Genomic DNA, 12109 nt, shown 5'->3' on the forward strand with positions numbered 1-12109 from the left:
AAACACTCACCGGATTAGCATGACGGTCAGAAAGCTAAACAAATAACCTGGAAAATTATTTAAATCTTCGAGCTGCGATGTAAGACGCTGGTTCTGCTCTCCTGTTGAACCGCTGCTACGCTACAGGTAGTAATATTTCACAGACGGAGCTTCGCTTCTGCTCCACCTGGTGGTGACTCTCACACCGAACCTGTTTAAAGCTGCAGCATCTAACTTAAAAAAATACATTTTACCTACATATTAAAACTTTAGCTGTCCTAACATGAGACAGATAATCTCTAAAAAAATAATCGATCTCCTCCCTGTTCTGCATAATTACTCCGCTCAGTCAGAAACAGCCAATCAGAACTAGCAGTAATCAGCTAGCCGCCATGCTATCAGGAAGTTTTCATTCAGTAAATCTGGATTGTTTATTGTAATGGATCCTGTTTTTGCCTTTGAATGTAAAGTTGTATACTTGAATTTTTTGGCAATAGTGAGAGGTTTTATTTTGACTCTTTGCATTATTTAACCTCTTCAGAGCCTTCATATGTTTTCAGTCTGTTAAAGATAGTATTATCAATAGCAGTACAATTTGCACAATGCCTGTTTAGTTTAGTTTTCTTCTTGAAAAAAGTTATAAAAACAAGTTTTTGTCTAAATTAAGGTGAATTCATGGTTCCTTTTTCCACATAATGTAACCGGTAGGGTTTATGATTAAAAAAATTTTTTAAAAAATTATCGGTATCGGTGATCGGCCCTCATGGGTGATTGGTATCGGGAGGAAAAAAACCTGATCGGCACATCTCTAATATATATATATATATATATATATATATATATATATATATATATATATATATATATATATACATAGCTTGGCCCCTTAGCTCCACTGAAAGGAACTCTGAATGCTTCAGCAGACCAAACCATTTTGACAATTCCATGGCACAACTTTGTGGGAACAGTTTGGAACTGGCTCCTTCCTCTACCAACATGACTGAGCACCAAAGCATAACCAAGGTTCATAAACACATGGATGGCAGAGTCTGGTGTAGATGAAATGGACTGGCCTGCACAGGGTCTTGACCTCAACCCAATAGAACACCTTTGCGATGAATTAGAGTGGAGACAGAGAGCCAGGCGCTCTCACAAAGGCGCTTCTGGAAAAATGGTCAAAAATCCCCATAAACACTGGTAAACCTTGTGGACAGCCATCCCAGAAGAGCTGAAGCTGTTCTAGCTGTAAAGGATGGACCTTATGGAGTATGGGATGTCAGTTAAGCTCCTGTAACATAACAATAACCCAAAAGACACCAGGAATCCTCCAAGGAATATCTGAATTGGAAAGGTCCCACTGCGATGCTGTGGGATGACTTGAAATGAATTGTACATAAATCGGGGCAAACTTCTCTAAGGCTGGTGTCAGAAACTGGCAAAGGCTACAAGAAATGTCTCACTGAAGTTATTTCAGCTACATGGGGCAGCAATGTTAGTCTTCAAACTTTTTCCTTAGAAAATAAATTCTTATCTTGTATAATGAATAAAACAATGATAGCTGTTGTAGTTTAAGTATAGTTAATAATTTGTCTTCCTAGAAATAAATGAAAAAACTATAAGATTTGACACCAATGTGTGAAGATTTCTTTATAAAGAACTTAGTATTTAATGTAAGTGTCCTCTATATTACACTCATTGAGTAGCGTAAATATCACCTGAAGGATATGTTTGTATTTAATAAAAATGTTCAGCTTACTAAATGAACTTTGATCAAATTTAGATGTGTTTACCCATGAACAAAACAGTTTTTGGAAAAAAGGCAAAAAATAAAAACATGAGATTAAGAATTTTAAGTCAACAGATTGCCATGATGTGCAATTAGAATGTTGTGGTTTTCTGGCATTTTGTTGTATTATTTTATCTGAGTTGTAACCCTGAAATTGTTTGTTTTATGTTTTAAAATATTTATGTCAGAATGCAACAAGAAGCTGCAACGTAAGCAGCTTTCATGCTTACCAGCTGCAGAGCTCTCTGGATGTCGATGCCTTGTCCCCATGGCGCTGGTGGGTTGGCCAGACACTCCCCTGCGTTACCACGGCGAGAGATGTCAATGCGCTGCCGCCGCAGGTTTTGGAAAGCTTTCACCATGACGTTGACGCCGTCGTAGGTCAGAGCTCCTGTGTACTGAGAAAACACATTTCAGGAATAAAACCTGTTTAAATCCTGCTAGAATTTTCTCTCAGACAACAGAAAAGAATTACAAAAGAAAAAGTAAATAAATAAAAATATGTATATTCCCACTTTTAAGACATAAATCAACAAAGTGCTTCACAGAGAAGAAAAGCCCCCACTCCAAATCATCAAATTTACTTAGGAATTAGCTAAAAAAAAACAATTTGTAGTGCTCTATTTTTTTTCCTGCAGAAATTATTTTATCTGTTCTTCCTTGAGTTAAAAAAAATGCCATCCAGCTTTTTACCTTGTGCAAACACATATGTAAGACTTGCATCTTAGAAACCTTGTTTGTGTTAGAAGAAATATGTAACTGGATATGGTTTTCCTGGTAGTGTCTTCTAAAATGTACAGTATTTTACAACCCTATTATAGTCTTCATCTCCCAATCTGCATTTTTTTTTAATTAGAAAAAAAATGGCTTAGGCCATTATCTTAACCCTCGTGTTATGTTCGTTTCTGATGTACAGCTATAATGTTCGCGGGTCAATTTGACCCGGGAACCTCTATAGTGTCAGAAAAAAAAAAATCCTCCAAATCTTTTTTGTGTCTGATTATTAACTCCTATACTAACCATTTCAATCAATATTTGTGCAATTATGTTTTTTATTCCTCACAAATAAAGGATCAATGACAACAATTTACTCATTCGGACATAAAAAAATGTGATTTACATATTTTTTATGGCCACTGAAAAACCTAAACATAAAATAACACTAAGTATCTTTGAAAGTGATTTTTTGTAAATTTTTTTATATTACATTTAGATTTTTTTTTGAAGGGGTCATCTTTATAATTGAACTTGAGACACTATTCTGCCCTGGGTCAAATTGACCTGCTGACTAAAATCAAGACAAATGAGTCCTGAAGATGATCCTCCAGGTGGATTTCCAGTTTAAACCTGCATGTCCAAAACATAACTGGGTTTTTCATCACATGCTGCCCAGATTTTTATGTCATATTTAGCTGGTGTGGAAGGCATATATAGTGTAAATGAGCAGCGACCTCTGAATGCCAGGGGTGATCTTTATGAATTCCACAAATCTTCCATCTACTGTGACATTGGGGCCTGTTTTATAGGACAGGAGAAGTTACAACCCACATGTTCCACACTCTTCTATTAGCTGCTAGTTTGTCTTGTCCATCGATTATCAAATCAGATTACTCTGGAGAAAAGTCTCCAGAAACATTATGGCCCAAAATATTACCCTGCCTGTCTCTGCATCCCTTAGACTGGCTGTTGATTCATCCTTTGACTTGAAAACTCTGGTCAGAATGAGGACCCCCCTCAAATATGCATGTAAATGCATCTGGTCCAGCTCCTTCCAGTTCTCTCCAAAAACTCGCCTTCCTTTTAGATTTGTCATTTCAACAATGATTTTCTGTATTGCACTAGGCACGAGTAGCTCAGACTGACTTGATGTCTGTGATGTGAGTTACTGCCATCCTGGCATGATCAACAAGAAGTTCCAGAGCTTCCATGGTTGTCATCTTTTTATTTCCCTGCTGCTCATTTCCTGATCTCCAACAGTGACGATATTACATGTACCTTCAGTGTGTAATGCTCCCTTGGACTCCCTTGCAGAGAGTATTTATGTCCCCCCCACTTCTGCTGAGTGTCCACTCAGTGTGGGTGGAGTTTGTCCACAGGAACAGAAAAGGTTCCTGTCAAAAGTTGCATGAACACCTGCTTTCTGGCAGCTTCCTAGTGAAGTAAAGAGAATAGTGAAAGAGTGGGTTTGTGTGCATGTTTAGGTGTGTGTGTGTGTGTGTGTGTGTGTGTGTGTGTGTGTGTGTGTGTGGTGTGATGTTTGTGTGTGTGGTAAAATATGTCTCATAGGTGCAAGGAAACAAATAGAATTGGACATTGTTTTAACCTTTTTACCCTTCAACTTGTATGGCGGGTCAAATTGACCCATAACAGTACGTCTGTAACAAATGGACCTGGAGGGGCTGCAAGTGTGTAAAATGAACCATTTCCATTTTATACACAGAGTGCACCTATTAAGACAAATAGAAAAAGTTTCATGCAGAAAAAATACTTCTATTTTTTTTTTTTTTTTAACTTTGAAACGGGTCAAATTGACCCGGAACATAACAGGAGGGTTAAGAACTTTGTTTTGTGTCCGTTTTCTGAGAATTGATATTTTGACCTTTATTGTAAATTTGCTAGGATGTCCAGATTGGAAGCTGTCTGAAATATTTTCCACTTGTGAATAATTCTTCTCTTTGTAGAATGGCAGACATGTTGAAATGATGAAAAAAACTTAAGTGATGTTTCTGTTTGTGTTTTCTGATTTACATCCTTTTCTTTTATAGTCACTTCTGAAGACTAGTGGGCCTTATGGGAACCAAGTCCTAGTTCCATTTTTAGAGGTAAAGTGTTACTAAAAATTAGTTGAAAACAATACAATGTTCCAATATAGCTCAAACTATAAACCTGTCTGTGTGCGTGTTCACCTTGAGCCTCTTTCGTGTCAGTTTGAGGTCTTTGCTGTCAAAGCCCATCCAGTCTTCATTGATTTTCTCCACAGCTGGGCAGGTTCGGTTCACCAGCTGGAAGCCTGTCACATTTGGTGCCAGCTTCTGAAACTCTGTGACGTTCAGGTCCAGAAAGCCCTGAGCAAAATACAGAGAAAGAATAAAAGGAACTCGATATCTGTAAGTTTCATTGCCTCACTTTTGCATTTAACAGACCCTTCACTCACTGAATGGAAATTAACTTATTATTTTTGAGTAGAAAACAAGGAGCATGTTTCCTGTAAAGCTTTTAGGAAAAGCACCATATCAAAATTATTCCAAGCCCAATCCCAAGTATAGAAATAGAATGAAATTCTGTCCCGTCTGTACTTGACTCTTGCCTTATTCACCTTCAGTTATTCTTGTTTTTCATAAATACCAAGGGGATTGTCAGGCTTGTCCTGCTCACTTGAAAAAGGCCCTGAACCCCAACTAAATATCATGAGCTCCACCCCTTTCCTTTTTAGAAGTTGCTTTTAATATTATTTGTAGTCTGCATTAGCCAAATTACTTCAAAAAGTAATTTATTGTGTGTGCAGTGGTGGTGCAGGGGTTAAGCACAACCCACATATGGAGGTGTTTGTCCTCAACACAGCAGATGCAGGTTCAATTCCCAGCTTGGCAACTTTTGCCACATGTTTTCCCATTTCTCTCATTAATCAATCAATCAATCAATCAAATTTTATTTGTATAGCACATTTCAGCAGCAAGGCATTTCAAAGTGCTTCACATAATTAAAATAAAAACAGCATGTGACAGAATAAACAGTGAGAAAGGGAAAGACATTTTGAAAAAAGATTAAAAAAGATAAAATCATTAAAAACATCAAAGACATCAAAACCCACACTCTAATCCTAATTTAGCCATAAACAACTCTAAACAGGTGGGTTTTAAGTTGAGATTTAAAGGGGCACCCAGTGTTTCAGCTGTTTTACAGTTTTCTGGAAGTTTGTTCCAAATCTGTGGTGCATAGAAACTGAATGCTGCTTCTCCTCGTTTGGTTCTGGTTCTGGGGATGCAGAGCAGAACCAGAACCAGAAGATCTGAGGGGTCTAGATGGTTGGTACAGCAGTAATAGATCTTTAATGTATTGTGGTGCTAAACCGTTCAGTGATTTATAAACTAACAACAGTATTTTAAAGTTTATTCTCTGAGCTACAGGGACTTTAAAACTGGTGTTATGTGCTCTAACTTCCTGGTTTTAGTGAGAACACGAGCAGCAGCATTCTGGATCAGCTGCAGCTGTTTGATTGATTTATTAGTCAGACCTGTGAAGACGCTGTTGCAGTAATCAATGCGGCTGAAGATAAATGCATGGATGAGTTTCTCTAGATCTCGCTGAGACATCAGTCCTCTAATCCTGGAGATGTTCTTCAGGTGATAGAAGGCCGACTTTGTGACTGTCTTAATGTGGCTCTGAAGGTTCAGGTCAGAGTCCATCACTACTCCCAGGTTTCGGGCTGATCGTGTTACTCCTTTGTTTTATTTGTGTTACATGTCCACCCACTAGGGGCACTGTTATGCCAGGAGCATATGTTATGGGTTTGTGTTCTTCTTCGGTGCTCTCAGTCTGTCTGTTCGTGAGATGCACATGGCGGAATAAAGCTGAGTAAAGAAACGAGTTATTTCTTTTATTTAACATTGGTAGCAGAGGATGGTTAGTAACTACAGAGTTCCACCAACGTTTGAGGAAGGAAAGCCTTACGAAAGCTGGAAGAATGAAGTCAACATTTGGACGAGAGTTACAGATTTGGAGTCGAAAAAGCAAGCGCTGGCTGTCGCCCTGGCCCTGTCTGGAAGAGCGCGGGACACGGCGATGGAAATTCCGGTAGATGATCTAAATAAAGACACTGGAATGACAACGTTGTTCGCTAAACTAGATGACTTGTTCTTAAAAGAGGAAAAGGACAGGATCTATGAAGCATACTCGGATTTTGACCGGATCATAAAAGAAGTTAACATGTCGATGGCGGACTATATTATTGATTTCGAGCAGCGTTACTCGCGGATGAAGAAATACAACATGGAGCTGCCTGACCCAGTTTTGGCTTTTAAGCTTTTGGACACCGCGTGTTTGGATATAACGGACAGACAGTTGGCTTTAACGGCATGCTCAGATGTAACATTTGCTTCAATGAAGTCCGCTTTGAAGAGACTATTTGGCAAAAAAAGAGGTGCGGCAGCAGAAGGCATTAGCCAGGAGTCCGTGTTTGCAACGGAGCAATGGTGGCAAAAAGGGAAGTTCTGGCGGCAGAGTCCCCACCAGAAAACTTCACAGCCCAACACTCCGCAGCCCGGTACAAACCCGCTGGATAAGTACGGACGACGGTCAAAATGTGCAGTGTGCCAAAGTACTTTTCACTGGGTTAAAAACTGTCCGCACAAAGCTGATAGTGTTAAAATTGCTGATGATACAAAAGACGTGGAAGAGTGCAACTTAACTCTGTACACCAAAGAATCACCAACAGATGCAGAAATATTCATGACAGAATGTTTTGGCTCAGCAATAATAGACACTGCTTGCACTAGGACAGTTTGTGGACAAGAGTGGCTGGACAACTATAGTACTGTGTTGCACAAGAAAAGTGTGAAGACTATGGAAGAGACAGAAACACAAAGTCACAGGCCCTTCAAGTTTGGAGATGGAAAAATCTTCTACTCCATAAAAAAGGTAAAGATACCTGCTAAAATTGGTAACACAAAGTGTAATATAGAAACTGAAGTAGTACCTGTTAACATCCCGCTGCTGCTGAGTAAGACCTCATTGAAAAGGGCAGGGACTGTTTTGGACATGGAAAGGGACAGTGCAGTGATGTTCAACCAGCCTGTCAAACTGGACTTTACTAGTTCAGGTCATTACTGTGTAAACATTGTGGACAGTGAAAATAGAAGTTTCATTCACTCTGATAAGCTATTGCAAGCTACTGAGGAAGAAATACTGACGACAACAGACAAGATGAACACAAGTGAAAAGATGAAAGTTCTGGAGAAACTTCATAAACAGTTTGGACATGCCTCTGCTGACAAAATACAGAGACTTTTGACTAATTCTGGCAACAAGGACACAGAATGTGACAGTCTGCTGAAAAACATCGTGAACCAGTGTGAAGTGTGTCAAAAATATTGTAAGACCAAACCAAAACCTGCTGTCGGCTTACCATTGGCATCTACATACAATGAAACTGTTGCTGTAGATCTGCACGAACTTGAGCCTGGGGTTTGGTACCTACACATTATTGACCAGTTCACTCGTTTCAGTGCTGGTACTGTCTTAACCACCAAGAGGTCTTCTGAAATAGTCAGACGTTTTATTCATGATTGGATCAGTGTGCATGGCCCACCACAAAAGTTGTTCAGTGACAATGGTGGTGAGTTCAATAACGAGGAAGTGAGAGACATGGCCGAGAACTTTAATATTGAAGTCAAGACAACACCTGCTTACAGTCCATGGAGCAATGGACTGTTAGAGCGCCACAATCAAACTCTGACAGAGATCCTGCTGAAAGTCAAAGCAAGTACTGGATGTGACTGGAGCACTGCCATGGACTGGGCCCTGATGGCAAAGAACTCTATGCAAAGTGTCCATGGATACAGCCCACATCAGCTGGTGTTCGGGCAGAATCCTAACCTGCCTTCTGTATTAATAGACAAAGCTCCAGCTCTAGAGGGCACCACCAAGAGTGAATGGGTTGCCAAGCACATTTCAGCCTTGCATGCTGCAAGAAAAGCTTTTACAGAAGCAGAATGTTCAGAAAGGATACGGAGAGCACTAAAGAAACAGATGCGGCCCATAGACGAGCGATATGAAACTGGAGACAAAGTCTTTTACAAAAGAGTGGATTGTCCAGAATGGAAAGGACCAGGAGTGGTGATTGGTCAAGATGGTGCAGTCGTTTTTGTTAGACACGGAGGCACCTGTGTCAGAGTCCATCAACTCAGATTGAGGAAAGTTACTCACAAGAATGAAGAACCTCAGATTACCTGCAATGAGAAGAACAATCGAGGACAACACACAGTGGACATCATTGAAGAGAATGTAGAAGGAGACACTATTGCAGTAAATCCTGAGAATTATCATTTGCCTGCTCCTGAAAATGCAGAGGCTGAGAGACCGCACTCTGAGAACACCATCATAAAAACAGGTCAAATTGTGACATTCAGAAATGTAGAGGGTGTCTCACAAAAAGCCAAAGTGTTGGGACGTGCCGGCAAAGCAACTGGGAAATACAAGAACTGGTTTAATTGGAGCTGCTTGAGCCAGCAGAAGTGGCTGGCAACAGTGAGTCAGCTGACCTGTCACAGTTGGAGGATCTTCACATCCAGGCAGATGCTGAGGATACAGATATGCACGAGGATGTTTTTGTGAGTAAGGACATATCGTTTGATGAAGCAAAGGAAAATGAAGTAAAAAGCTGGAAACAGAACCAAGTGTTTGAGGAAATTGAGGACAAAGGACAAAAGTGTGTCTCTACTCGTTGGGTGTGCACTCTGAAAGAGACTGGAAATGGAATAATGCCAAAAGCAAGACTTGTTGCACGAGGATTTGAGGAGCTACAAGTTTCTGACCTACAAAAGGACTCTCCAACCTGTGCCTCAGAGTCACCGAGACTCTTGGTGGCAGTTGTATGTCAAAAACAATGGGAACTTCACTCTATGGACATTAAATCTGCCTTTTTTACAAGGAATGCAACTGTCCAGAGAAATTTTCATCAAACCTCCTCGAGAGGCCAATAGCACAGGTGTGCTTTGGAAACTGAAAAAATGTGTGTATGGTTTAGCTGATGCTTCACTGTATTGGTATAACAGGGTAAAAAGCATCATGATTGAAGCAGGAGGCATCATGTCTAAGGTTGACCCTGCAGTTTTCTATTGGCTGGATGAGCGAAAAAATGTAACTGGTGTACTTGCTTGTCATGTTGATGATTTTATATGGGGTGGATCACACATGTTTTCAGAGTCAGTCATGCCTCACCTGAGGTCAAAGTTTAATGTCGGTCGTGAAGCACACAATAGCTTTTCCTATGTGGGTGTAGATCTTGTTACTGAAGGTGAGAAGGTACAAATACACCAAGAAACATACATTCAGCACCTGCAGTCCATACACCTCTCACCCTCACGAGCAGCAGAGTCAGCTTCACCTCTCACTGAGAAGGAGACAGAGCAGCTCAGATCTAAGATAGGCCAACTTCTGTGGGTGGCAAGACAGAGCAGGCCTGATGTCATGTTTGATGCTAGTAATTTAGCATCTCGTCTCAAACATGCTACAGTACAGACCATTAATGAAGCAAACAGAGTTGTGTGTAAGCTCAAGGCCAAGTCAGTTGAATTGAATTTTCAACACCTTGGGGACGACAGTAACTTAAAGATGGTTACATTCACTGATGCATCTTTTGGAAATCTTTCAGATGGAGGTACTCAAGGTGGGCACTTCATTGTTTTGATGGGTGACAACGGGCGGTTCTCTCCTATTGCATGGCAGTCAAAGAGAATTAAGAGAATTGTCAGAAGCACACTGGCAGGTGAAACACTCGCCATGTCTGAGGGGATTGATAATGCCATTTTTCTTTCCACACTCTTTTCTGAACTCAGTGCTGGTAGTACTGCTTGTCCTCCACCTATAATCTGTGTGACTGATAATTTCTCTCTTGTTGATGCACTTAAGTCAACTAAGTTTGTTGCAGAGAAGAGGTTACGCCTGGAAATCAGTTCAATTAAAGAACTGATGCAAACTAAGAAAGTTCATCAAGTGGTGTGGTCTCAAACAAAAGACCAACTTGCAGACTGTTTAACAAAGAAGGGAGCATCCGCAACCTCACTCCTTAGGGCTCTTTATGAAGGACTTTGGATTCTTCAATAAATTCAGTCATAAGATGTTTCATATTCTGTTACGTTGAGACTGTTCTGACAAAATCCTTAATGGCTGCGCTTTCTCATAAGCCCTGTTTTTTTGTTTTGGTTTTTTTTTTAAGAAAAGTGGGAGATTGTTACTCCTTTGTTTTATTTGTGTTACATGTCCACCCACTAGGGGCACTGTTATGCCAGGAGCATATGTTATGGGTTTGTGTTCTTCTTCGGTGCTCTCACTCTGTCTGTTCGTGAGATGCACATGGCGGAATAAAGCTGAGTAAAGAAACGAGTTATTTCTTTTATTTAACAGATCGCTGGTTTTAGTTGTAATAACTGAAGCTGAGCATTGACTCTAGTTCGCTCCTCTTTAGGTCCAAAGATAATAACTTCAGTTTTGTTTCTGTTCAACTGGAGAAAGTTTTGTCTCATCCACACATTTATCTGTTCTAAGTATCTGTTCAGTGATTGGATGGGTTCAGAGTCACCTGGTGACATCGTGATGTAGAGCTGGGTATCATCTGTGTAGTTATGGTAGTTGATCTTATTTCCTGTTATAACCTGAGCTAGTGGGAGCATATAAATATTGACTAGGAGGGGTCCTAGGATTGAACCTTGGGGTACCCCACATGTGACCTTTGACCTCTCTGATGAGAAGTTTCCAATTGAAACAAAGAAATCCCTGTTCTTTATGTAAGATTCAAACCTGGACCGGACTCAAGCACTAGACCGGAGAGTCTGACCCAACTCTCCAGTCGATTCAGTAAAATGTTGTGGTCAACAGTGTCAAAATCTGCACTGAGGTCCAACAGAACCAGCACTGTGGTTCTCCCACAGTCTGTATTTATGTGGATATCATTGAACACTTTTACAAGGAACACTTTTTCTCTGTGCTGTGGTGAGACCGGAAACCAGACTGGAAGGAGTCAAAGCGATTCGTTATTGTTAGGAAGTTATTTGTTTAAAAACTGCTTTTTCAATAACTTTGCTGATGAATGGGAGGTTGGAGATCGGCCTGTAATTCAGCAGTAGTGATTTGTCCAGATTGTTCTTTTTTATCAGTGGTTTGATAACTGCTGTTTTCAAAACCTGGGGGAAAACACCTGAAGAGAGTGATGAGATCATTAGCAACGACAGGCAGGACTTTCTTAAAGAAATGTGTGGGTAGGACATCCAGACAGCAGGAACTGGAGCTTAATTGACTTATAATTTCTTCTAGGGTTTTATAATGAAATAGTTGAAATTGGGTCATTTTTCCTGCATTTGTTTTGTTTGGGCACAGCATTGGTACTGGCTTTGTAGAGGATGTGCAGATTAATCCTCTGATCTTTTGAATTTTCTCTGAAAAGAAACTGGAGAACTTGTTGCAGGCATTAGATTGAAGTTCAGGTGGTAACGTCATAGGAGGGTTTATGAGCCTGTCGACAGTAGCAAATAAAGCTCGAGCATTTCCTGTCAATTAACTATCAAATAAAGGCCACTAGAGCCAATATAACCTTTTTAAAAAAGTAATTTATATCTTTTATATATGTAT

At 40.1% G+C, this 12109-nt stretch overlaps 1 protein-coding gene across 3 annotated transcripts in view; it reads right to left on the reverse strand.

Annotated features, from left to right (window-relative positions):
* The window catches only part of LOC106926735 (glutamate receptor 1-like), an 87642-nt gene that overhangs the window by 57065 nt on the left and 18468 nt on the right, over window positions 1-12109 (reverse strand). For all 3 annotated transcript variants that reach the window (XR_015765241.1, XR_015765242.1, XM_088012395.1), the window contains exons 4-5: window positions 4672-4830; window positions 1996-2163 (exon numbers count right to left, since the gene is read on the reverse strand). Coding sequence is in view for 1 of the 3 variants with exons in the window: in XM_088012395.1 (XP_087868521.1) it covers window positions 1996-2163; window positions 4672-4830 (327 nt within the window). In the remaining 2 variants the exon portion in view is untranslated. The remainder of the gene's footprint in view (window positions 1-1995; window positions 2164-4671; window positions 4831-12109) is intronic.

This window comes from Poecilia mexicana, unplaced genomic scaffold (assembly GCF_051168715.1).
Source record: "Poecilia mexicana isolate PSO_F unplaced genomic scaffold, ASM5116871v1 scaffold_14, whole genome shotgun sequence".
Lineage (NCBI taxonomy): Eukaryota > Metazoa > Chordata > Actinopteri > Cyprinodontiformes > Poeciliidae > Poecilia > Poecilia mexicana.